Source organism: Orcinus orca, chromosome 20, assembly GCF_937001465.1.
Source record: "Orcinus orca chromosome 20, mOrcOrc1.1, whole genome shotgun sequence".
NCBI classification, from domain to species: domain Eukaryota; kingdom Metazoa; phylum Chordata; class Mammalia; order Artiodactyla; family Delphinidae; genus Orcinus; species Orcinus orca.
In genome coordinates, this window is record NC_064578.1 from 49311754 (window position 1) to 49333909 (window position 22156).

Here is a 22156-nt window from a genome sequence, read left to right on the forward strand (position 1 = left end):
AATAAAAAATTAAAATACTCAGATTCGTCAAAGTAGAGAACAGATGGGATGGGATGGGGAAGTCCAAAGATCTGCTGTACAACATTGTGCCAGTAGTTAGCACTCCTGTATTGTGCACTTAGAAATGTGTTAAGAGGGTAGATCTTATGTTGTGCTCTTAACACACACACACACACACACACACACACACCACACAAGACCACGTATTCTGTGATCCCATTTATACGAAATGTCCAGAACAGGCAAATCTACGGAGAGAAAAAGTAGGCCAGTGGTCACCAGGGCCTGAGAGGCATAGAGGGGTTGGGTTGATGGTTAAGGGGTGCAGGGTTTCTTCGCGGGGGTGCTGAAAAGTTTCTAAAATTGACTGCAGGGGTGATTGCACTGAATTGTGCACTTCAAATGGATGAATTGTCTGCTGTGTAAATTATATTTCAATACAGGCATTTTTAAGTGGGGCATCCAAATCTGAAAAGAACCCGGCCAAACCAAGGTGAATACATCTTTAATTAAATACGTACAAAATGTTCATTCCTCAACTCCTCTCTTGTATATCAATGACATTGAAAGTGTCATTTTAGGACGTCAAGTGAGGTGCACATATCCTCTGGGCATCTCACTTTGTCTTGGGCAAAGAGAGGTTAAGCAGTTCCTCAGAGAGGGACGGGCACCTCAGCCCAGAGAGGGTCAGCTTCCTATCCGGCGTCACACAGCCCTGGGGCTCCAAGAGTCCCGAGTCCCCACCTTCAAACGTGAGTTCAAATGTGCGTGAGGTTTCCAACCGCAGCTTCCACGCTGACCCCTGGCTGCCTCCTCCTTCCGACTTCGCAGGAAAAAAAAAAAAAGCCATGCCATGTGCGTGAGGTTTCCAACCGCAGCTTCCACGCTGACCCCTGGCTGCCTCCTCCTTCCGACTTCGCAGTAAAAAAAAAAAAAAGCCACGCCAGGAAGCATCCATCACAGGCTGTCCAGCTGGGGGGAGGGGCAGGGGTCAGCGAGGAGGCGACCTCAAGGGCTCCGTGGGGACCAGGATCCGGCAGGGCTGGGGGTGAGAGGCTGGAATTTCTCCCACCCTGACATTTTCCTGCGTCAACCCAGGAGGGCGCCCTGGATGCCGCCAGCCCTGCCCCCAACCTCCTTCCTCTCTGGATACAGTTTCCCGGCTAAGGATGAGGGGGGCGGGGGGCTTGCCAAGGTGGAACCACTAGGCCCAGGAAAGAAGGCACTTTGGGGTTGGCAAAATGAGGGACGCTGGCTCAGAGAGGCCAAGGGCCTGCTGTGGAGTCACGCAGCCTCGGGAACTTGGTGTAAACAGGGCGGCCCGGCTGCTCCTGCATTGCAGGGCCTGCCTCAGCCACCACTGCCCTGCCCAAGAGTTGGACCCTAGCCCGGCCTTGGGCGTGTGAGAAGCCCTTGGCCCTGGTCCCTGCCCCGGGTCCTTCCTCCCCCCCACACACTGGGGACTCAGCCCTTCCTTGTGTTAAATAGAAACCTCTTTATTCTAAGTATCGTACGTTCCTTAATACATTGGATTGAGGCCAGACCTTGAGGTGAGGGGAAAGGGGGGGCCTGGGATATTTCTGTAGAGCCTTCCAAAACACCACCCACCACTCACGGGGCTGGGGAGGTGGTGCTGGGAACGGGCTTCATGGCCTCGGGAAAGTCCTTGCTCCTTCTGGCCACTTTCCCTTCTGTACAGGGAGTTTGGGGGTAGGTGAGGAGACCTCTAGTGATCCTTCCAGCCCAGGGCTCTGTGGCCCCAGACAGGGAGTCAGGAGGACGGTCTGTCAGCAGCAGAGATGGGGGGGCACTGAGGTGGAGCCGGGAGAGTCTCAGTGTTGGGCCCGGGGCCGTGATGGAGATGGAGATGGAGGCCGAGGCCAGGGCAGGCAGGCCAGCCGGGAGAGGGAGAGGCGGCGCAGGAAGAGAGGGAGGCTGAGGCAGAAAGGCGGCCGGGGCACGGGGATGTCTGCAAAGAAGGCACGGTCCCGGGGGGGCGACAAGGTTCCCCCCTCAGAGAGTTCCAAGTCCCGGGCCACCGCCAGGATCTCGTGGCGGGCGACTGTGTGGTGCAGGCCACGGATGTCCAGGAGGGCTGCCACGTGCTTCCGCCTGGGGGTAGAGGAGGGGACAGGTGCACGGGGTCCTCCAGATACACTCCCAGCCCACCTGTGGGCCCCACCTGGCCGTCTGTTCCAGAACCTGCCTTAGCTCTGGAGCCCCTTTGCTCCCTCTGGATTCCCCCTCCATACCAGTCCCCCCGAGATCCCGCCCTCCCACCAGCACCCCTAGATCCCCCCCTTCATACCAGCCCCCCTCCAGAGCTTCCCTTCCAAACACTTCCAAATCCTCCTACTCACAGTGGATTCCAGAACTGTCACCTCCCAACCCAGCACAAGGATATTCCTTCTTGCCGCATCTCAGCTCCTGATTAAAATAACCTTCCATCCTCACCCCCAACTTGGCTCAGACAGCTCCTGAATTTCCATTCCAGTACCCTTGCACCTGTTTAAGCTCTGGACTCTATAGCAACCCTTAACCTCATTTTCACTTTCATCTCAAACAGCCCCACAGCATCACTCAAATCCAGCCCGGAAGTGCTCACCCACAGCCCTATCCTAACCCTCACCTCACCCCAACGCCAGGTCTGGAGTGTTCACCACTGCTGTTCCAGAGCCCTCATCCAAATTCAGCCTTGGAACGCTCACTTCACCTCTAACCCCTTCCTGGAATTGTTCTCAACTAAAATTCTCCCCCAGAACTTAAAATTCACCTTGGGGACCCTCACTCCAACCAGAAACTTTGTGCTCAAAGCTGGCTCTGTTCCACAACCCTCGCCCCTAAATCCAACACAATGGAAACTTCCCTTCACCCCAATCTCAGCTCCAGATCCCTGATCCAAAACTCAACTCCAGAACCACCATCATATTTCAACTCAAGATCCTGCCCCCAACGTTCATTTCCAGAACTTTCATTTCAAACAGAGTTCTGGGGTCTTCACCACCCCCTTCAATCCAGCTCAGTCTCTTCACCCTCCTGCATCCCAAGTTTGGAATCCCCACAGCTCCAAAACACTCACCCAAAATGGGGCTCAAGAACCTTCCAGCTCAACAGAGATGCAAAACACAGCCCCCAAACTCAGCTTTGGAACCCCTCCTCCCAGCCCAGCTTGAGACCTTTCGAACTCAGCTGCATATCCAAGTTCAGATTCAAGTTCAGAAACCCCAACCCAGCAGGAATGCCGGAACCCTGGCCCCCATGCGACTCCAGGGCTCTGTGCTTTCCCAAGGACATAAGCCCCACACCTCAGAAGCAGAACCGCCCATCCTGAATCAGTTCCAGAATCCTCACCTTCAGCCCCACGTCCTCCACAGCAACCCAGCTGATGCCTCACTCCTGGGTCCTGGGGGATTGTCTCTCTGCATACAGAATGTCTGCCCGACTAGCATCGCAGGACTGCCGCCACCTTATGCAAGTGGCAGTGTTGTGTGGTGGTCAGGTGTACCAGCTTCAGAGCCTGCTGCCTGGGCTCAAGTCCCCACTTCGCTGCCGGCTAGCTGTGACATTGGGGTCAGCTACTTAATTTCCACCTGCCTCGGATGGTGCTAGGCACTCAGAACAGTGCTGCCTTTGACGTGCAAAGATTTTCTCAAATAGCTTATCTTCTAAAATAACTCTTACATGCCGCAGCCTTGCGGCCAAAAAATAAAAAATAAAATAAAATGCTCAAATACTGCCTACAATAAATAAATAAACAAATAAAGTAACAGAGCGGGTAGGTAAGATGCTTTCTTAGGTCTGACATAAGAACTCAATAAGCAAGAATTGGTACTGTTACTGCTGTCACCACGGATGATGATTAATCAGCCCCCAATAATCCTATGAAAAGAGTATTATTGTCCCCATGGATCAGAGGAGGAAACTGGGGCTCAGAGAGGATCACAGAGAAAGGAAATGGTCCATCAGGATCTGAACGGCGCCTGCCACTGTCCCAGTGCGTGTGCGCCCGTGTGCCCGTGCGTGTCCCCGTGTCCCCCGCGGCTCCCCAGCTGGGCCGGCCCTTCCTGCCGCCGGGCGGCCCCGCGCCCCCCTGCCCTGGGCTTCCTGTGACTGCTTGTTTGTTTGCGAGCCCTGGTGGCGGCGGCGGCGGCAGCGACGGCGGCGGCGGCAAGAGAAGGAGGGAAATCGTATTAATAATGCCCTGGTTCCAGCAGGAAACGGCCGTCAGACACGCTCGCCGCCTCCCTCCCTCGCCCAAGGGGCAGGAAACGCAGGGACGGATGCCAAGGCTCTCCGGGAGACCTCGGCCTGGCGGCCGCGCGGGCAAAAAGGAACCAAGCCGGCGTGGGGGTGGGGAGCTCACCTGATGTCTGGGTAGTCCCGCACCAGCATCCCCACCTCCATCTGGATGCTGGGCGTGTCTTCCAGATGCAGAACTTCGGCCAAACGGGGCACCACGGCGTCCAGCCACGAGGCCTGGGATTCCTGCATGGGAAGACCCCGGTCTCACACTCAACACCCACCCCCTCGAAACCACAGCCTCCCAAGGCCTCGCCTCGCCTGGCAGTTTTCTCGTCCGTAAAACCGGGCAGAGGGCAGACTGCAGTCAGAGGTTATCTGGAACCTTTGGAAATTTGAAGAAAAATCCATAATATAACCTACTCCCAGTTTTGCAGATAATTTGGGGCTCGGGGACACCCCTCAAAACCTATTCTAAATTTGCAAAATGTTACCGTTGGGGGAAACTGCATAAGGTATGCCAGCGATCTCTCTGCATTCTTTCTTATAACTGCATGTGACTCTACGATTATCTCCCCCAAAATTAAAAAGAAAATCCCAAGGACTCTAGGTTAGAAACTCCTGGAATAGCGGCTGAGTGAGACCCTTCCCGTCCAGCTCATTACAACTGGGTACAAATAAGATTTGCTGACTTTTAAATGCTTGGATTTGGGAACGCTAAGGTTCTGAGTTTCTCTTGCATTTAGCGACTATCTGTGCTCATAATAATGGCTAATGTTTAGGTCCGAAGCCCTTTTAATGGGACTTATCTAATCCCCACAACAAGGCATAGGGACCATTTTTCTCTTCATTTGTGCCCAGAGCGCTCTCTCTTTCAGTTAGAAAGGCAATTTTGACCCTCAGAGGGCGAAGATCAGAGTGTTACTATTGGCTGCAAATTGGGTGAGGGTCTTATTCTAAGCCCCCGCCCCCGGCTCTCGAGTCTGGGGATTCCCGGAAGCCAAAGTTTTCCGTAGTTTCGGAGCCCCCCGCCCCCGAGGCCGCACTGACCAGCCGTCGGAACAGCCTCTGCAGCTGCGCCGCGTCCTCCCGGAGCCTGCCGGCCACGCGGCTGCGGGTCCGCGCGGAGCCGCAGCGCAGGCGACCGCGGAACAGGGGCCGCACGTACTCGACCAGCGCCCGCCGGTGCAGCTCGGCCACCAGCTCCTGGGGACCCGGGAAGACGCGAGGGGGTGTGAGCCGCCGGTGACCCCCCCTCCCCGCTTCCCACCCGCCCGCTCCCGCTCCGGACACCCAACGGGAACCCCTGCCCACCCCCAGCCGCCGGCGGCCCTCCCGGCTCCCAGTGGGTGACCCCTGTCCTCCTAATCAGCCCGCGGACCCTCCCCCACCGGCCCCCAGAGGGTGCCCCATCCCAGCCCTCTCCGCTTTCTCCGGAGCTCCACCATCCAGAGGCCCCAACCCCGCCAGCATACCGCGCTACACCCCGGTATCCGCGGGCACCCTCCGCGCAGACCACAGGTAGAGCGCCACCTATCTCGCCCTGAGAGAGCTTCTCCCCACCTAGAAGGGTCTCTCCCCTCTGAGCGCTCTAGCTCGGCTCTCCCACCCTCCCCCCAGCGGCCCCGGGTCCCCCCCTGCGTCCCTCCCCCGCACAAGCAGATGCACCTGGTAAGGCTCATCTTGCATCCTGCGCAGTGCCAGGGCCTTAGCGCCCAGCGTGCCCACGATGCCATCCAGGGCCTCCGAGCTGCTCAGCCACTTCCTGCGCATCAGCTTGCTGAAGTGCGGCTGGGTGGGACAGAGTGGGCAGAGGGTCACAGTTCGCCTCCCTTCCGCCCTCTTTCTTCATAGATCAATCCAACATTTGTTCCCAAAACGCTGCTCCGAGCTGAACCAGGGCTGCGCAGTGCTGGGGACACAGCAGTGCGGAGACAGTCCAGCCCTGACCTCCTGGGGCTCTCAGTCCAGCCCTGCCCTCCTGGAGCTCTCCTCCAGAAGAAGAGACAGACCCGTTCCCCAGACAGTGACCATTCAGAGTGGCCACGGCTGGAAAGAGGGAGACTAGGGGTTTAGGAAGCCCAGCCTGAGTCAGCATAGAGAGTCAAGGAGGGCTTCCTGGAGGAGGGGGCACCAGAGCTGAGGCCAGGAAGATGGTCACTGTTAGCCAAGTGAGCGGTGGGAGAGGCAGTGGCTCAATCCGAGGGGAAAGCCAGTGTGAAGAAGGTTCAGATTTCAGATGGGCTTGCGTGTCAGAGGACCGGAAAGAAGGTCAGTGTGGCTGGCAAGACCATCTGTATAATTCACGGGCCCAATGCAGAAATGAAAATGGGAGACCCTTTGTTCAAAAGTATTAAGAACTTCAAGACAGAGAGAGCAGAACTTTGAACCAAGCTAGGACCCTTCTAATCAGGGGGATGCGGGGGTGGGGGGGGCCTGTGGAGAGATGGGGCTGCTCAGGTGAACCGAGCAGAGCACACAGGCCTCCTGGGCTTGGGAGGAGCCTCGGATTTCTCTTGAGGGCACTGGGGATCCATGGCAGGTTCTAAGCAGAGGGAGAGGGTCAGCTTTGTGCTTCACCGAGATGGCTGGGAGGGGGCAAGACTGAGGCAGAAATGGGGGGTCTGGAAGGAGGGGAAGGGGTGAGAAGGGATGAGGAGGGGGAAAGGAGAATGCAGGTGGTAGATTCATAGGATGTAGTAAGTGGCCACCGGTGGAGGGAGGGGAGGGAGGCATCTGGATCCTGGAGGTGGGATGGGCAGTGGGTCTGTCCCTCAGATGGAGGCTGGGAGCATGAGGTGCCCAGACACCTCTGGAGTTGGTGTCCATGGGGGTCTGAAGCAGATTCCTATCCCACTCAGCCCAGCACCCCCTTCCTGCTTTCTCATCCCATAGTAGCCCAATTTTCTGAACCTCCAAAATTGAGGCCTGTGGGCTTTTGTTGGAGAGCAGGTGTGAATCAACTGAGCTGACGCTCTTGGTATCGCACTCAGCTCAGGACGTGTTGCTGTTGCTATAAACTCTGTACATTTATGAAGTTCCCTAACGGCCAGTACCCGAGGGCCAGGACCCAAGCTAAGTACTTTATGGCCACAAGCCCATTGCTTCCTCACAGCCATCTGAGAAGCCTGGAATTCCTGGGTCCATTTTCCAGATGAGCAAACATAGACCCCCAAGAGGAAAGCCATTTGCCTAAGTCCCCCTACCTGGAAGCCGTACAGCCAGGCCTGGAACAAAGACTGTACCCCCTTCCCCCCAACACTCACTTTCATTCCCATGCTTGTCCATTTAGTCATTCAACAAACACTCTCTGGACCCTGCCTGTGGCCCAGCCCTGGGTGGATCACGGGGGATACATTAGAGAACGCTTGGAGACACAACACAAAAGGAGATAAACAAAACTCCAAGCGCTGGATAATTATAAGCACTTGGGGGCCTCTGAATTCTGATCTGATATTTGACGATACTAAGGAATGATTGTTCCATCTGTTAGGTAGGAAAATGGCATTGCGGTTACATTTGTTTAAAAAGGCTGGGTTCCTTGTCTTTCAGAGATACAGGCTAAAGTGCTGATGGATGACGATAGGATGCCAAAGATGTGCTTGAAAAGAATCCAGTGGGCAGGAGAGGTGGGGGGAGAGGTGGAGTTGATACTTGCTGGAGCTGGTCCACAAGAGGTCATTCTGTCATTCTGCCTACTTCTGTGTATGTTTGAAATTTTCCATAATAGAAAAGTTATTTTAGAAACATTCCAACAAATCCTTGCCCTTGAGAAGCTGACATTCCAATGGGAGGAGACAGATTGGAAAAAAAAAAAAAAAAGCAAAGGATATAGCATGGCAGGTGGTGATAAGTGCTTTGGAGACAAATAGAGTGGCGGGGGGGGCATGTGGGAATCTCAGGGGCTTCTATTTTAAACAGGGCAGTCAGGGGGGGTCCTTCTAAGAAGGTGACATTTGAGTCAAAACTTGAAAGAGGTGAGAGAGGGAGCTTTGTGGCTATTGAGGGAAGAGTAGTCCAGGCAGAGGGAACAGGTGCAGAGGTACTGAGGTTGGAATGTGTCTGACGCGTTAAGGAGAGGCGAGGGGCAAGGAGGAAAGTGGGAGGGGATGAGGTCAGAGAGGGAAAGGGCAGACCATGTGGGCCTCGGGGGCCACAGGGAGGACTTTGGCTTTTGCCCTAAGTGAGCTGGGAGCCATGGAGGGTTCTAAGCAGAGGTGGGACACAACGCGACGTACAATGTGGATTGAGCACGAATCACAACCAGGGACATGCACACCTCTCAGTTCCATTCCCGGGTACTCCCACCAGCTCCTCACCCCGCTCTCACCCACCTCTGAACCTAGTCCCCTCTGGGCATGTGCAGGACCCCGGGGATGAGTGAATGAGGCCCTAGGGTCTAGGAGAGGCTGGGCAGGGATTTGGAGGACCTCAGTGAGGAGGGGTTCCACCCAGTCCCCTAGGCCCCTTCATGCTGATCGCTCTCTATCCTCCCCCTGACCATATCCTCCCACCTCTTCCTTCCTGCGCCCCCCCGTCCCCCTAAACGGCCCAGACATGGCCATCACCCCCCCACCCCCTCTGCTTCCCGAACACTGAGTCATGGGCTGAAAGGAACTGCAGGATGGGGCGGGGGCACTCCCCTGTCCTGGCCCCGGCCCCACCCAGCCCACTGCCTCTCTCACCTGCAGCTCCTGGAACAGCAGGTCGGTCAGGATGCGGTGGCAGAGTCGGGTCACTCGGTCCAGAGCGCTGGCTGCAGCTTCCCGGGCCGGCTCACTCTCAGGGGGTCCCACCCGGGCCAGGCGCTCCGCCAGAGCCCTATGGGGATCAGTGGAACCAAAAGTCAAGGAGCCTCAACATCTCAGCCCAACTGCCTGGACCTGTCTCCCATGAGACGGACCCTATTTTGTGGGGCACGGGGGCGACAGGTCAGATGGGGAGCTGGGGGAAGTCAGGGGCTCTGGGGGGGCCTGGGGGCTGAGAAATATCAGGGGATGTCTGGAGGGTTGGGGGTTGGGGGGCTCTGTGGAATGGCTGGGAGTCTGGGGGATGGAGTGAGGAGGAAGGGGTCTATTTCTCTCGCTACGTTCTGGGTGAGAGTGGGGATGCTTCCATCCTAAAAGTCTGTGCTTCTAAAGGGCTGTAATTCTAAAATTCGACCCTTCTCATTTTCTGTCATTGTAACAGTTGATGACCCTCTCCATCACTGAAAGGAGAATAAATTGGTTTAGAGGGCAACTGGGCACTTTCTGCCCACATCCCAGCAGATCCCCTTCTGAGAATGTATCCCTGGTCCCCACACTTGTGGGAGTTGACAGATGTGCCAGGGTTTTCTCTACAAAAGAGTGGAGGCAACTGTCCATCCACTGGGGACAGATGAAATGAATGACGGCACGTCCAAGCGGTGGAAGACAGTTCAGCTATAAAAGATATAAAAGAAGCTGGTGGGAACTCTTCAGGCACTAACAGAAAGATTTCCAAGGTGTTAAGTGGAAAAAGACAGAGTGTGTTCAATATTCTACCATTTGTATTTTTTAAAGGAAAAGTAATAGATTTACTTGTATATTATGAAATATGCATATGCATGGCTATCTATGCATATGCATGAAGTGTGTCTATGCATATATACACTTATTTACACATATTTACTGGTAAATGTATCAAATACCCCTGGAAAGATATGTGAGGCATTAGCGATAACTGGAGGGAAGGAGTGGGGGAGGGAGGCTTTTCACTGCGTGCCTTATTGTATCTTGAATGCATTCCTAATTTTAAAAATTCAAGTAAAAATAAGTTAATAAAAAGGTAAAGTAATATAACTGAATCGCTTTGCTGTACAGCAGAAATCAACACAACATGCTAAATCAACTATACAAGGAAAGTATTATAAGAAAAAAATGTTTTAAAACACGTAATCCGTAGAGTCTGGCTTCTAGGTTCCTGTAATTCTAACACTCCCAGGTTCTGATTACTCTATAATTCTAGTGCTCTGTGATGCTATGGTTCTTTCTAGGACTTCCAGGTTTTATGCTTCTAAGGTCCCCTGGATATGCCTCTCGGGGCTAGCTCTGCGATCCCCACCCAGGATCCAGGCACCCCAGTTCAGCTTGTCACCCAGGACTGGCCTTCTCGCCCACACACTGTGGGTGCTCTCACCTCAGGGGGGGCCCACAATTGACCAGGGAGATGGTCCTGCTGATATAGGTGTCGGGTAGCAGCTCCCGGACTCCTGGGTTCTCATGGAATCGTTCCACGCGCTGCTGGAAGCTGGTGAGAGGAGAAGGGGAGGATGGTAGACCGATGGAGCAGCGCTGGATAAGGGTCCCTGGCTGGGCACTCAGCCCAGCAAAGCCTGTGATCCCCACAGAGGCGCCCCTGCCCATCCTGACTGGATTCACTTTCAGCTCTCCTCTCTCTGCTGGCTCCCGGGTCCAGATGCCCCACCGCCACCCCAGCCCTGCGCCCTTCCCCCCAGCCCTCCATACCTCTGCAGGAATTCTGCCAGCCCCCCCAAGCAGCAGTGGGCCATCCGCTCCCCAAACTCCTGGCTGATGCGGGGCGCTCGCTCTGTGTGCTCTTCCAGCAGCTGCGTGGTCCAGGGGGATGAGAAGTGATGAGGAGGCGAGGTCCCACTTTCCCACTGGTCACCATCCAGCTGATTGTCCTTCCTCTTCCCCGCCCCCTACCTCACACACATCCTGTGCCAGGCTGCTGGACCGGTCCTCCGCACCTGCCCAGTGCCCCGCGTCCTCCTGCAGCACTCGAAGCAGGGCTGCCCGTGTCTGAGCCTGGAGTGGGGAAGTGGGGGCAGAGGCAGGAGTCAGAGTCCCTGGGAGCCTCTCCCTCCCTTTCTCACACCACGATTCCCCCCTCTTCCCCGCCGTCCTGCCCCTTAGCCCCCCTGCAGCTCTGGATTCTACCTATGAGCTCATCAAGGTGACGCTGGGGAGAGAGCCTAGACCAGAAAACTTCCCCAGCCCCTTCCATTCCTAAGTCTACAATTTGGCATTTGATACTGAGTCTGTGGTTTTAAGCCTCCTCCATCTAATAGCCACAGGGTTTAAGGGCTTATTCTCTCATTATCTGATGATTCTAAGACTCTGCTCTCAGGTCTGCAAGACAATTCTTTCACGACTTCCAAATTCTGTGATTCAAGAATTCCAAGTGTCTAGGATTCTAAGGTTTACACATCTCTTGATTCTCTGGTCCTATGTTGTCTTCAATTCAGTGAGTCTGAGAACGTAGACTTGTTCGGTCCTGAGATTCAAAGCTCTCAAGTTGCAAAGATACTGATTTCTGTGGCTGGGGCAGGACTGGCTTTTAGACCAGAAACACTCCTGTGGCTGGGATGGCTGTTTACAGCTTGGACCATCCTGCTCAGCGGTGCCTGTGCCCGGCCAGTTATTAACCGTGTTTGCTATCAGCCCTGCTTATATGCAGAGATGCTTTGATGCCCTCCTTCTGTGAGTCTTTGAGTCTGCGAGCTGAGGTTCTGTGACTGACTCTCTCTGGCTGTAAGATTTGAAGTGTCTGAATGTATTGAACCTTTACTGAGTGTTTCCACGCCCGACCGAGTTAGATACACTGAACATAAGACAGAAGTGATCAGTATGGGCTTACATTTCTATGTCTGTTGGATGGAACTCGGAAGTCCACAAAGGGCAAGGGGAGATGGAGATAGGGAAAGGGGGCGGAGAGAGGCCCGCAAGCTCAGTGTGACCCCCCCTCCCTCTGCAGAGCGCCTCCGGCTCCCTGATCAGCAAAGCCAAGTTCCAGGTACCTTAACGTCTGTGACACATTCATCCTCCAAGCCACGAACGGTGCCAGGGGACAGAAGGGGCTCCAGCTCCCCATTTTCCAGGGCGACCATGTCCACCAGACCTAGGACCTCTCTGGGGGTGGGGGTAAGAAACGGGGGGGGGTCTGTGAGAGGTGGGGCTGGGGAGCTGAACCCCTCCCCACCTCCATCCCTTCACAGCCTGTGTGTTTGTGACCTGGGCCTCTCCCTTCCTCTCTCGGGGCCAGCTTTGCTCATCCCTCAAAGGAAGTCTCTGGAATTGTTGCTCCCCTGGCTCCAGTTCCCCGAGTCAGCTCCCTGATGGATGGTGTCCGGGCAAAACTCGTAGGGGTCAAGTCCAGGCTCTGTGACCTGGCACGCAAGGTCTCACCCGCCAGAGCTTCACCAGACAGAAGCTCCCTTCCACCTCCGCCCCTAGTCCCTACGTCGTCACCTAGCCTTGGAGGCCTCGCCACTCCAGCCCTCACTCCCAGCCTCTACCCTCTTGCATGCCCAGGCCTGTGCCGTGCCAGCGCTGTCCCCACACCTCCCCACCACCCCTGCACACACCAGGCCTTTGCTCATGGCATCCTCTCAGCCAGAATCCCCATCTCCCTGCAAATCAGACTTAACTCATGTCTCACCATTCCAGGCTCTCTATCCCGCCTCCATCTCTCATGGATGGCATGTGAGTGTCATGAACATATATTCCCAAATGGGATCTGGACAGGTCAGTGTTGGTAACTGTGGCCTTCCCATTCTTCTGGTGACAGCATCTTGATTTCGATAAGGGACCATCCACTCCCTCACCCTCCAATGTGTGGTTTGGGTGTGGCTAACTCCCTTTTCCCTGGAGCCTGTAGGGACCCAGTCATAGCTGATCACCGTACCCCATCCCCCAGCCACAAGGATGGAAATGTTTTAAGATCCAAAGGCTCGATGGTTATAGGAGTCTAGGACTGGGAGGGTCAATGGTACTCAGGTTCTAGATGCTAAGATTATAGAGTTCAAGGGACCAAAAGTGCTACCATCCTAAAACTGAAAGGACCGACAAGTGTCAGAGTTCTAGGATCCAAAGGGGGGATGAAGCTAAGATTTAGGATTCGAAGGCTCGTTGGCGCTAACGTTCTAGGGTTGAAATTGTCATCAGTTCTAAAGTTCTAAGATTGGAAGAGTCATCGGCGCTTGTGCCCTAGGGTCTAAGGCGAAAGCAGTGTAAGGGTTCTAGGATTCCAAGGGTCAACAGTGCCAAGATTGTAGGATGAGAAGGGTCATTGGTGTTAAGTTTCTAGGACTGGAAGGGTGGGCAGTGCTAAGATTCTAAGAGTGTACTGTTGATGATTCTAAAGGTTCTTGGACTGGAAGGGTCAACAATGCTAAGATTCTAGGACCGGAAGGATGGCGGGTGGTAAGGTTCTAGGATCAGAAGGATCCCAGTTGCTGAGGTTCTAGCGCGGGAAGCGTGGAGAGCGCTAAGATTCTCGGGTTGTAATTGTCACCAGTGCTGAGCCTGGAAGGGTCAACGATATTAAGGTTCTAGGAATGAAGGTCCAGGAGGGTCCTTAGGTTCTGAAGGGGCCGGGGCTGGAAGGAGTGGGGGAAAGCGAGGGTTCTACTCTACCTTGGGGCAGCCGATCCCTAGGCCCCCGCTTACCTGGGGTACACCTGGTTATGCCAGTGCAGCAGCGCGTAGCGGTCGGCCAGCGGCAGCCTCCGGCGGGCGGCGGCCCCGATCCACTCGGCCAGCGCGCCGTGGTAGCCGCGCAGGTAGACGCCAAAGGCGCCCAGGCCGGCGGGGTAGGAGGGCGCCAGGCGGCCCCGCACCACGCCCATATCCTCCAGCAGCCGCCCCCGCAGCGCCTCCAGCTGCCCGGCCAGGCCCCCGGGCGCCCCTGGCGCCGCAGCCTCCAGGCGCTCCCGGGCCGCACGTGCCACCGCCTCCGCCCAGCGGGCGCGCAGCTTGCGGGCCGCCTCGGGTCCCCGGCGCCCGTCCGCCGCCTCCTCCTGCACCAGCACCTGACCCAGCTGCGCCACGGCGCCCGGCCCGGCGCCTGCGCCCGGCCCGGGGCCCGCCAGCGTCTCGCGCACCAGCGCCCACAGCTCGCGCTGCAGGGCCTCGTACAGCAGAGCCACGTCCCGGGCCCGGCGGCCCCCGCCCGCGCCCTCAGCCTTGGGCGGCCCGGGCGCGCCGCCCCCCGACGACGCCAGCTCTTCGGCCTCCAGCTCCAAGATGTGCTCGTCGGCCCGTGCGAGCTCGCGCTGCTGAATCAAGCTCAGGATCTCCAGCACTGTGGGCGCAAAGCGGGAGCTCAGGGGCTGGGAAACCGGGCGGACGGCGGGGAGAAGGCGAGGGGAAGAGGGTCGGGGGAGGGGAGGGGTAGGGGGCAGAGAGGGATGTGGGGGCATTTCAGGAGAAGGGGAAGAGAGAAGGCTATCAGGTGAGGGGCCTAGGAGAAGGGAGAGGGCAGAGAGGGAGGAGGGAGCAAGGGGGAGAGCCAGGGCAAGGGGGAGGGGACAGGAGGCGGTCAGGGAAGGGAGGAGGGGGTTTGGCGATGGGAGAAGGCGTCTGGATATAAGGAGGTCAAAGATGAAAGGGTGTCTGATTCGGAAGAGGGTAAGATGAGAGGAGGAGTCAGAGGAAGTGGGGTTAAGGGAATGAGGGAGAAGGAAAGGCTTAGGGCTTGGGGTAAGGGGTCAGGGCTACGAAGAGAGTGTCAGGGGGTAGGTGAGGCTGTGGGGAGGAGTTAGGGGAGTTGAGGGCGGATGGGATAGAAAAAGGGCATCAGGGTCAAAAAAAGGCATCAGAGGAAGTGGGGCGGCCAAGGGAGGACAGTCGGAGCCAGGGAAGGGGGAGAGGGATGGAGAGAGCCAGTGGACTGGGGGGCAGGGTGGGGGCATGGAGGTGGGAAGAGGGTATGAAGACCAGAGATGGGTCTTTCGGGGGTGGGGACAACTATAGGGGTGACCTGGCTCTCCGATGATTTCACACTCCCCCAGGAGAGGGGAGTCATGGGCTCGGGAGGCCCCTGAGTGAAGGCAGAGGGTCCCAGTGGCCCAGGGTTACCCCCAACACCTCCAGCCCCCTCCGCTTCCTCCCTGGCAGAGAAACTATTTCCTGGCCAGTGCTATTTCTGCCCATCCGTTTCCAGAAGGCGGGGGCTTGAGTCACTCCCTTCTCACCTCCCTGTGGTGCCCTCCCAGTCCCTAGGGAGCAGGGGCTGAAATAGCTTCTGGCGCAGGATGTGGAGGGCATCAGGCATCAGGTTGAAGGAAGGGCTCTCCAGTGATGGGGCAGCGAGGGCTGTCCATGGGGGGAGGGTAGGAGTGGGGATGGGGGTGGGGGGATAGAGGCAGGGTGGGGGACAGGGTTGAAGGAAGGTGGGGATTGGGCAGGGCTGGGGCTGGAGAAGCGGATGGGGATGAAGGTGGAGGCTAGGATGAGGGAGTTTAGGGTTAGGGTGAGGTTGGGGCTGAAATCGGAAGAGGGGGATGGGAAAGGAATTGAGAATGTCATCTGGAGTTTGGGGTAGGGATGGGCTTGGAGATGAGTTTAGGTGAAAGTTGAGGATGGAAAGAAGGTAGAGATGGAGGCGAGTTTGAAGAAGTCTGGACGTGAGTTGGGGTTGGGAGGAATGCAGACAGTTGAAGTTGGAGGTTGGAAATGGGGGGGTTAGGATTGAGACGGGATGGGTGTGGAGATGGGGTTAAGAGGTTGAGTTTGGGGTTAAGGTTGAAAATGGGGGCTGGGAGTGCGACTAGGACTGAATGAGGAAGTTGGGGAGGTGAATGGGGTTGAAGGGGGATGCTGAGATGGACCTGGGGTTGGGGGGTGGGAGTGAGACTGAAGAGGGGAAAGGGTTGAAGTTGCACGCAGGGATGGGATTGAGGATGGGATGAGAGTAGAGGAATGAGCTATGGCATGGGACTGGACCAGTTGGCGGTTGTCACGGTGTTGGGCATAGCAGTGTCATGGTGTTGGGTGTTGAGGTTAAAGATGGCATTTGGGGCTTCCCTGGTGGCACAGTGGTTGAGAGTCCGCCTGCCGATGCAGGGGACGCGGGTTCGTGCCCCGGTCCGGGAAGATCCCACATGCCGCCCAGCGGCTGGGCCCGTGAGCCATGGCCGCTGAGCCTGTGCGTCCGGAGCCTGTGCTCCGCAACAGGAGAGGCCACAACAGTGAGAGGCCCGCGTACCGCAAAAAAAAAAAAAAAAAAAAAAGATGGCATTTGGCGAAAGGGATGGATTGGGAATAAGCATGCGGATGTGCCTCAGGTGGCGATGGCTGATGGGGTTGGAATAAGTATAGCTGGAAATCAAAAAGGCATTGAGGAAGACAGTGGGGTTTGGGTTAGCATTGGGGTTGAGGATACAACAGGGGTGGTGTTATGAGTGGAACTGTGTCCCCCACCCCAAGAAGAAGAGATATGTGAAGTCCTAACCCCCAGTACCTCAGAATGGGATCTTATTTGGAAATAGGTAATCTACAGAGGTAAGCAAGTTAAAATGAGGTCATAGGGTGGGCCCTGATCCATTATGACTGGTGTCCTTATAAGAAGGGAAACTTGGACACCAAGCTAGACATGCACAGAGGAGAAGATGATGTGAAGACAGAGAGAAGGCCACGTGTGGATGGAAGGTGGGAGGGATGCAGGTACAAGGCAAGGAACGCCACAGATTGCCAGCAAAGCACCGGAAGCTGGAAGAGGCAGCTTTGAAAGGAGACGGGATTGAGGTTGAATTTGAGGATAGTAACGGAGAGAGGGTTGAAACCGGGGACAGGGAGGGGACTGGAGGAGATGAGACCGAAGTTGGTCATTTGGTGGTTGTTGGACAAGGGGACGAGGTTGAAGGCAGATGGAGAGAGGGACAGATTGGGCTGGGGGTGGAGACGGGGCTGAAGCTGGAGCTGGTGATGGAGATTAGGACCACAGCGGGGACGGGCTGGCCATGTCCGTGGAGGTGGGCAGATGGAAGCTGGAGATGTGAATGGAGATGGGGTCACGGGTGGAGACACTGTGATTCTCCCAGGTCTGGGCCGGGACTCCCGACTCACCTGACAGCGGCTCCTTTATCTTTGGGGGCTCCGGGACCTTGGGCGGGGGCTCGGGAGCCGCCTCGCCTGCAGGCACCACCCTCTCAGCCAGTGACGCCCGCCGGGGCTTGGGCCCACGCCCCAGTCTCAGGAAGGCCAGTCTCCGGGCAGCCTCCCCAGCCGCCTCCTCGTCGCCCTGGGCTCGGGTCCCCTGAAGCCTGGCCAGGAGGCCAGAGTCTGCTGAGCTCCTACGGATCCCCGGTGTCAGCACACGGCCCAGGAAAGAGCGAGGCTGCCCGTCCCCAGGGCTGCCCGCCCGCCGGCCAGGGGTTCTGCCCAGCCGGAAGGGGGCCAGGCCTGCCAGCTTCTCCAGGGTGGCACGGCGGCGACATGATGTTCCGTTGGGCAGGGCCTCCAGTTCCCCAGCCTCCTCTTCTTCCAGCCCTGAAGCTTCCTCAAAGGGGTTCCGAGAGGACCTCAGGGGCAGTGTCCCCGCCCGGGACATCTTAGAGTCTGCCAGCCCTAGACTCTTCAGGATGGGCATTTTGACAGGCGGGGACCTGGGGAAAAAATAATGGACCATCGGTGGTGTTGATGACAATGCCTTTGTGTACCCAGCACTTTGGGGCATGTGTGCCAAGCACTGATCTGAGCACTTACTTACCCCTTGAGTCTGCACAATCTCATGAAGAGAGGAACGTCACTATGCCCATTTTGCAGATGAGGAAACTGAGGCTCAGAAGAGCACAAGTGTTTGCCTAAGGTCCCACAGTGATTCGGGTTTCAAACCCAGGCCTGTCAGATTCCAGACCCAGTGTTCTCTCCCCTGAGCATCGGCGTCCAGACCCTTCCCTTCCCTTACTCCTGCCCAGGGGTGTTCATCATCTTTTTTGTTGTTGTTGTTGTTCTTTTTTTTTTTTTTTTTGTTCATCATCTTAGTGCACCCTTCTACTCCATGAGGAAACAGGCTCGGAGAGCAGAAGGGTCTTTCCCACGGTGGCACAGCCAGCGAAGGGCAGAGACTGCATGGGGACCCAGGCCCCACCCCACCGTCTACCCAGGTGTCCTGTTCACACAGTTGGGCACCTGCTTCGTCTCCCCTGTCCAGGCAGTACCCCTGTCTCCTCTACCCTACCCCATTCATTCCTTCAACAAACATTTTACTGGGAAATGCCCAGAATACACAAATCCGTAGAGACAGAGAGAAGATCAGTTGTTTCCAGTGACTGGGAGAGGGGGACTGGGCTGTGACCACCGAACTGGTACAGCGTTTCCTTTTAGAGGGATGAAGACGTTCTAGAATTAGTGGCGATGGTTGACAACCTTGTGAATGTACTAGATGCCACTGAATTGTACACTTTAAAGCGGTTAGTGTGGTAAATTTTATGTAGATTTGACCACACACATCCCCGTACACACATCCCCATACACACACACACACTCGTGCACACACACACACACACTGATTAGGTATTTACATGGGCCCAGCCCTGAGCAGGCCCTGAGGACACAGCAGTGGCCAAGGCAGACCCAGTCCCTGCCCTCATGGAGCTCGAAGCTTCCCGAGTCCCGCCCATTCCTTCTCCTAGATCCGTCTCCTACCTCTTCGTGGCCCCTGCCCCAGTCCAAGCCCCCTCCTGCTTCCCTGCTGCAGCCTCCCCCCTGATCTCCGGCCTCTAGTTCTCCAGTCTACCGTGGAGGACCTTGGTAAGGCTCAGACCTGCCCCTCCCCCTTCTCTTAACCCTCCATGGCTCCCCAGTGCCCTCGAGATGAAATTCAGGCCCCCCTGCTTGCCTGCTGTACACCTCATCAGCACTACCGCACCTTCTCCTCCTCCTTACCTCAGGCTCCTCTGGGTTCCAGCACTGTTTATACGTGGAGGCCTGTTCTCCATGTTCCATTCACACTTCAGGACCCAGCCCCAGTGTTGCCTCTTCCCAGATGCCCAGGCTGAGTCAGGTGCACCCCCCTTGAAACTCCCACTCTGGGTCATCACTGTCTGGGGATGGGTCTGTGTCCCCCACTGGGCTGTGAGCCCCAAGAGGACAGGGGCGGGGCTGTCTGTGTCCCCAGCTCCCAGGGCAGGCACTCTGGGAATGAGTGGGTGCTAAACAGGAAGGAGACAAGGACTTCATTCCTTGTGGGAGAGGAGAAATGATAAGTCAAAACGGAGAGCTCAGCAAGGAGCAGGCCGCGCAGGGCCTTGAAAACCGTTAAGGAGGGGCTTGGACTTTCTTCTGAGGGCGCTGGGAGCCACAGAAGGGCGCTTTTGAAAATGATGAAAGATTCCAAATGTTCAGAAAAGTATAGAAAATAAATTTAATAAACACCCCTGTGCTTACGATCCTAGTAGCTGCATCTAATGCAAGCATTTTCTCTTTTGGGTTCATTTTTTTTTCTTTTAAGAATCAAGCATTGCAGGAATTCCCTGGCAGTCCAGTAGTTAGGACTCTGCACTTTCACTGCCAAGGGTGCGGGTTCAATCCCTGGTCTGGGAACTAAGAGTCAAGCATTGCAAATGCACTGAAGCCCCCCAAGCCCCTCCCTGATCCCGCCCACTCTAGCCCTCTCCCACGGAAAGCCGTCCAATCAGACTTTGACCCTGTGCCTGCCTACCCAGACTGGTATCCAGAAATAATGCATTGTTTTACGTGGTTTCGAACTCTCCATAAATACTGTCATACTACATGTATCCCCTGCCTCTTGCTTTTTTTTTTTTTTTTTTTTTTTGCGGTACGCGGGCCTCTCACTGCTGTGGCCTCTCCCGTTGCGGAGCACAGGTTCCGGACGCGCAGGCTCAGAGGCCATGGCTCATGGGCCCAGCCGCTGGACGGCATGTGGGATCTTCCCGGACCGGGGCACGAACCCGCGTCCCCTGCATCGGCAGGCGGACTCTCAACCACTGCGCCACCGGGGAAGCCCCTGCATCTTGCTTTTTTTCCCTCACATTTTACATGTGAGGTTTTCCTGTCTCTGTGGCACTAGTCAAGTTCTGCACACTATTCCACCGTATGACTGACCGATCCGTGTTAAGGGTGTTCGCACATCCTCCCATGGCTGGACGCATAGGTTGGTTTGAACCGGGACAGGTTCTGAGCAGGTTAGGGACAGGGTCCAGATGGGGCAGTGGGTGTAGGAGTGCACGGGGGGCCTGGGAGGAAGGCTGCTGCTGCAGGGGCCCTGAGCTGGCTGAGCCATGTGCAAGAGCATCTCCTTTCCTGGTGGGGACGCCCCTTTTTTCCTCCCCGACCTCACCCTCTACACCTTAGCCATTGTTTCTCAAGCCTCCTGTTTCTAGAAACACTGTCCCAGCCTCTCTCCAGTCTCCATGGTCCCCGATCCCCCAGGGAGGCAGTCACCATGGCAACCCTTGCCTGGAGCCCCCATGGCTGTGGGCAATCGATACCAGCCCCCCTCCCCATACACACACTATTCACACACTGATTTCTCCATCTTTCATCTTCCAAACTGGCCTCCACATGCCTAATCCCCAGAATGGCTCCATCGTCCCCCCCGAAAAAAATCCACCTCCCCCTCAAAACAAGGGCCTCCAATTTCCCTCCAGTTGAAGTCAACATTACCCAAACTGGATTTTTTTTCACCCATGCTAGATTTGACATTCCCACGCTGGCTCCCATAGCCACCCCTCAACTGGATCCCCCTCAAACCATTTCCAACATCCTCAGACCTGGCTGCAACATTTTCCCAAAACTGGCCCCGACGTCTTTCCCCTTCCTGGCTCCAACACCCACCTCTGCAAACTGACATCCTGCCCCCTCCAGCCCCCTCGTCTGCCTCCCAGTGCCCGGCCCCTGACTCACTTCCGAGGCATCCCTCAAGCCCCCAGCCTCCCAGCTGCTGCAGGATGTCTTGGCCACCAGAGCTTCCCTCTCTGGGCTCCTCCTTCTCTTCCTCACTGCCAGCCTTTCCCCAAAGTCCCAAACCCTCTGCCGGCCAGCCGACCTGTTTGCAGAAGTCATCACCTCCAGGCCTGTGTCTGTATCGGGCAACTGCCCTTACAAATTGTGTCCAGTACAGCCGCAATCCAGACCTTGCCGCCAAACAACTCTGTCACCAGCCCAGCCTGTTTCAGGCTCATCCACACCTTCATTCCCAACCTCATCCCATCTGCATCCCAACCCTTGTTCCAGCTCCATCTCCAAGACCCCACCTCATCCCTCTCTGGCCTCAGCCTTCCCACCTGAACTCAGAGCTTCCGACCCAATGACATCTTGTCTCTCCTCTCCCTTGGCGGTTCCAAGCTCTCCGTGACTCCCTGGCAACCTAGATCGTCAGAGTCCCCAAAGTCTTCCCTGCACCCTCCCCTGCTCCCCCATCTCCTCCCACCACCCTCTTGCTGGTTGGCACCCTCTCGAGGTCAGGTCCTAGAGTTTCTCTTTGCCCCCAGCCTCTCCTGGCTTCAGGGCACACGTTCTCCCAAATTCTGGTCCAGGCCCCAGTTCAGAGCGCCCCAGGGGCGTGTGAATCCTGCCCCCTCCTCCCACAGACTCACCTCCTTGTCAGTGTCCCTCTGTCCCTGCTGCTGTCCTGTCCTGAGACTGCTTTAGCCAGGACTGCTGAGAGCTTGGATCTGAGGAGGGGGGGGGTTAGAGGAGGTCAATTTCCTGTCAGGAAACCCCTCCCTCTCTGGGGCCAGGGGCGGGAAGGACTTGTTATCTGTCTGCCCTATTCGGCCAGGCTGTGGTTGGGCTGGGAAGAAGGACAAGGCCGCAGTCAGGTTCCCACCCTCAGCCCCCAACCCCAGGCCGGAACTGGCACCCCCCCACACCCCCCGCCTGCTCTTCACACCTCCCAAGGTGACAACACCATCCTGGGTACCCCCGGAGACACCCCATGCTGGATGTGAGCCTGAAACTCTCTCTTGTGTTCCCTGCTCTGGGGTAAAGACATGAAGGAAGGTTCTGCTGGGCCCAAGGGCTGGGATTGGAGCCCTAAGGGGGTGACCCTGGGCATGACTTTGGAATTGTGGTTCTCTCTGCCTAAAAGCCCCTGTCGCCAGGTCTCCATACGCCCCCCCACCCCCACCCCCGTTATCATCCAGGTCTCAGCTCCAGAGTCCTTTCCTCAAAGGAGACATTCCCTG

The 22156-nt window shown here is 56.4% G+C and overlaps 2 protein-coding genes across 7 annotated transcripts in view; one reads left to right on the top strand and one right to left on the bottom strand.

The window, feature by feature from the left end:
* The window catches only part of LOC101273198 (very-long-chain 3-oxoacyl-CoA reductase-A-like), a 32529-nt gene extending 28149 nt beyond the window's left edge, over positions 1-4380 (top strand). For 2 of the 6 annotated variants that reach the window (XM_049703171.1, XM_049703167.1), the window contains one exon: positions 444-529. In XM_049703171.1, coding sequence (XP_049559128.1) covers positions 444-453 — 10 coding nt within the window. In that variant the 3' untranslated portion in view covers positions 454-529. Of the gene's footprint in view, positions 1-443; positions 530-2566 lie in introns of those variants that run through there. The other 4 variants (XM_049703170.1, XM_049703165.1, XM_049703164.1 and 1 more) reach the window with 4 other exon arrangements.
* EXOC3L2 (exocyst complex component 3 like 2) lies at positions 1476-21649 on the bottom strand. Its single transcript, XM_004271175.4, has 12 exons — positions 21566-21649; positions 17073-17611; positions 13674-14307; positions 12023-12134; positions 10929-11030; positions 10728-10828; positions 10399-10509; positions 8925-9060; positions 5908-6030; positions 5290-5445; positions 4364-4485; positions 1476-2112 (listed from the first exon to the last, which is right to left on the bottom strand). The coding sequence occupies exons 2-12, from the start codon at positions 17593-17595 to the stop codon at positions 1833-1835; spliced, it is 2400 nt and encodes a 799-aa protein (XP_004271223.2). The 5' UTR covers positions 17596-17611; positions 21566-21649; the 3' UTR covers positions 1476-1832.
* Positions 21650-22156: the final 507 nt, after the last annotated feature.

Bases quoted from the DNA above. Each gene is read 5' to 3' on its own strand.
- EXOC3L2 (XM_004271175.4), bottom strand. From the start codon at position 17,595: ATGCCCATCCTGAAGAGTCTAGGGCTGGCAGACTCTAAGATGTCCCGG. The intron at 10,510-10,727 runs GTATGGAGGGCT...TCCTCTCACCAG, and splicing joins CTGGCAGAATTCCTGCAGAG to CTTCCAGCAGCGCGTGGAAC. The intron at 2,113-4,363 runs GTGAGCTCCCCA...CTCTACCCCCAG, and splicing joins CGGGACTACCCAGACATCAG to GCGGAAGCACGTGGCAGCCC.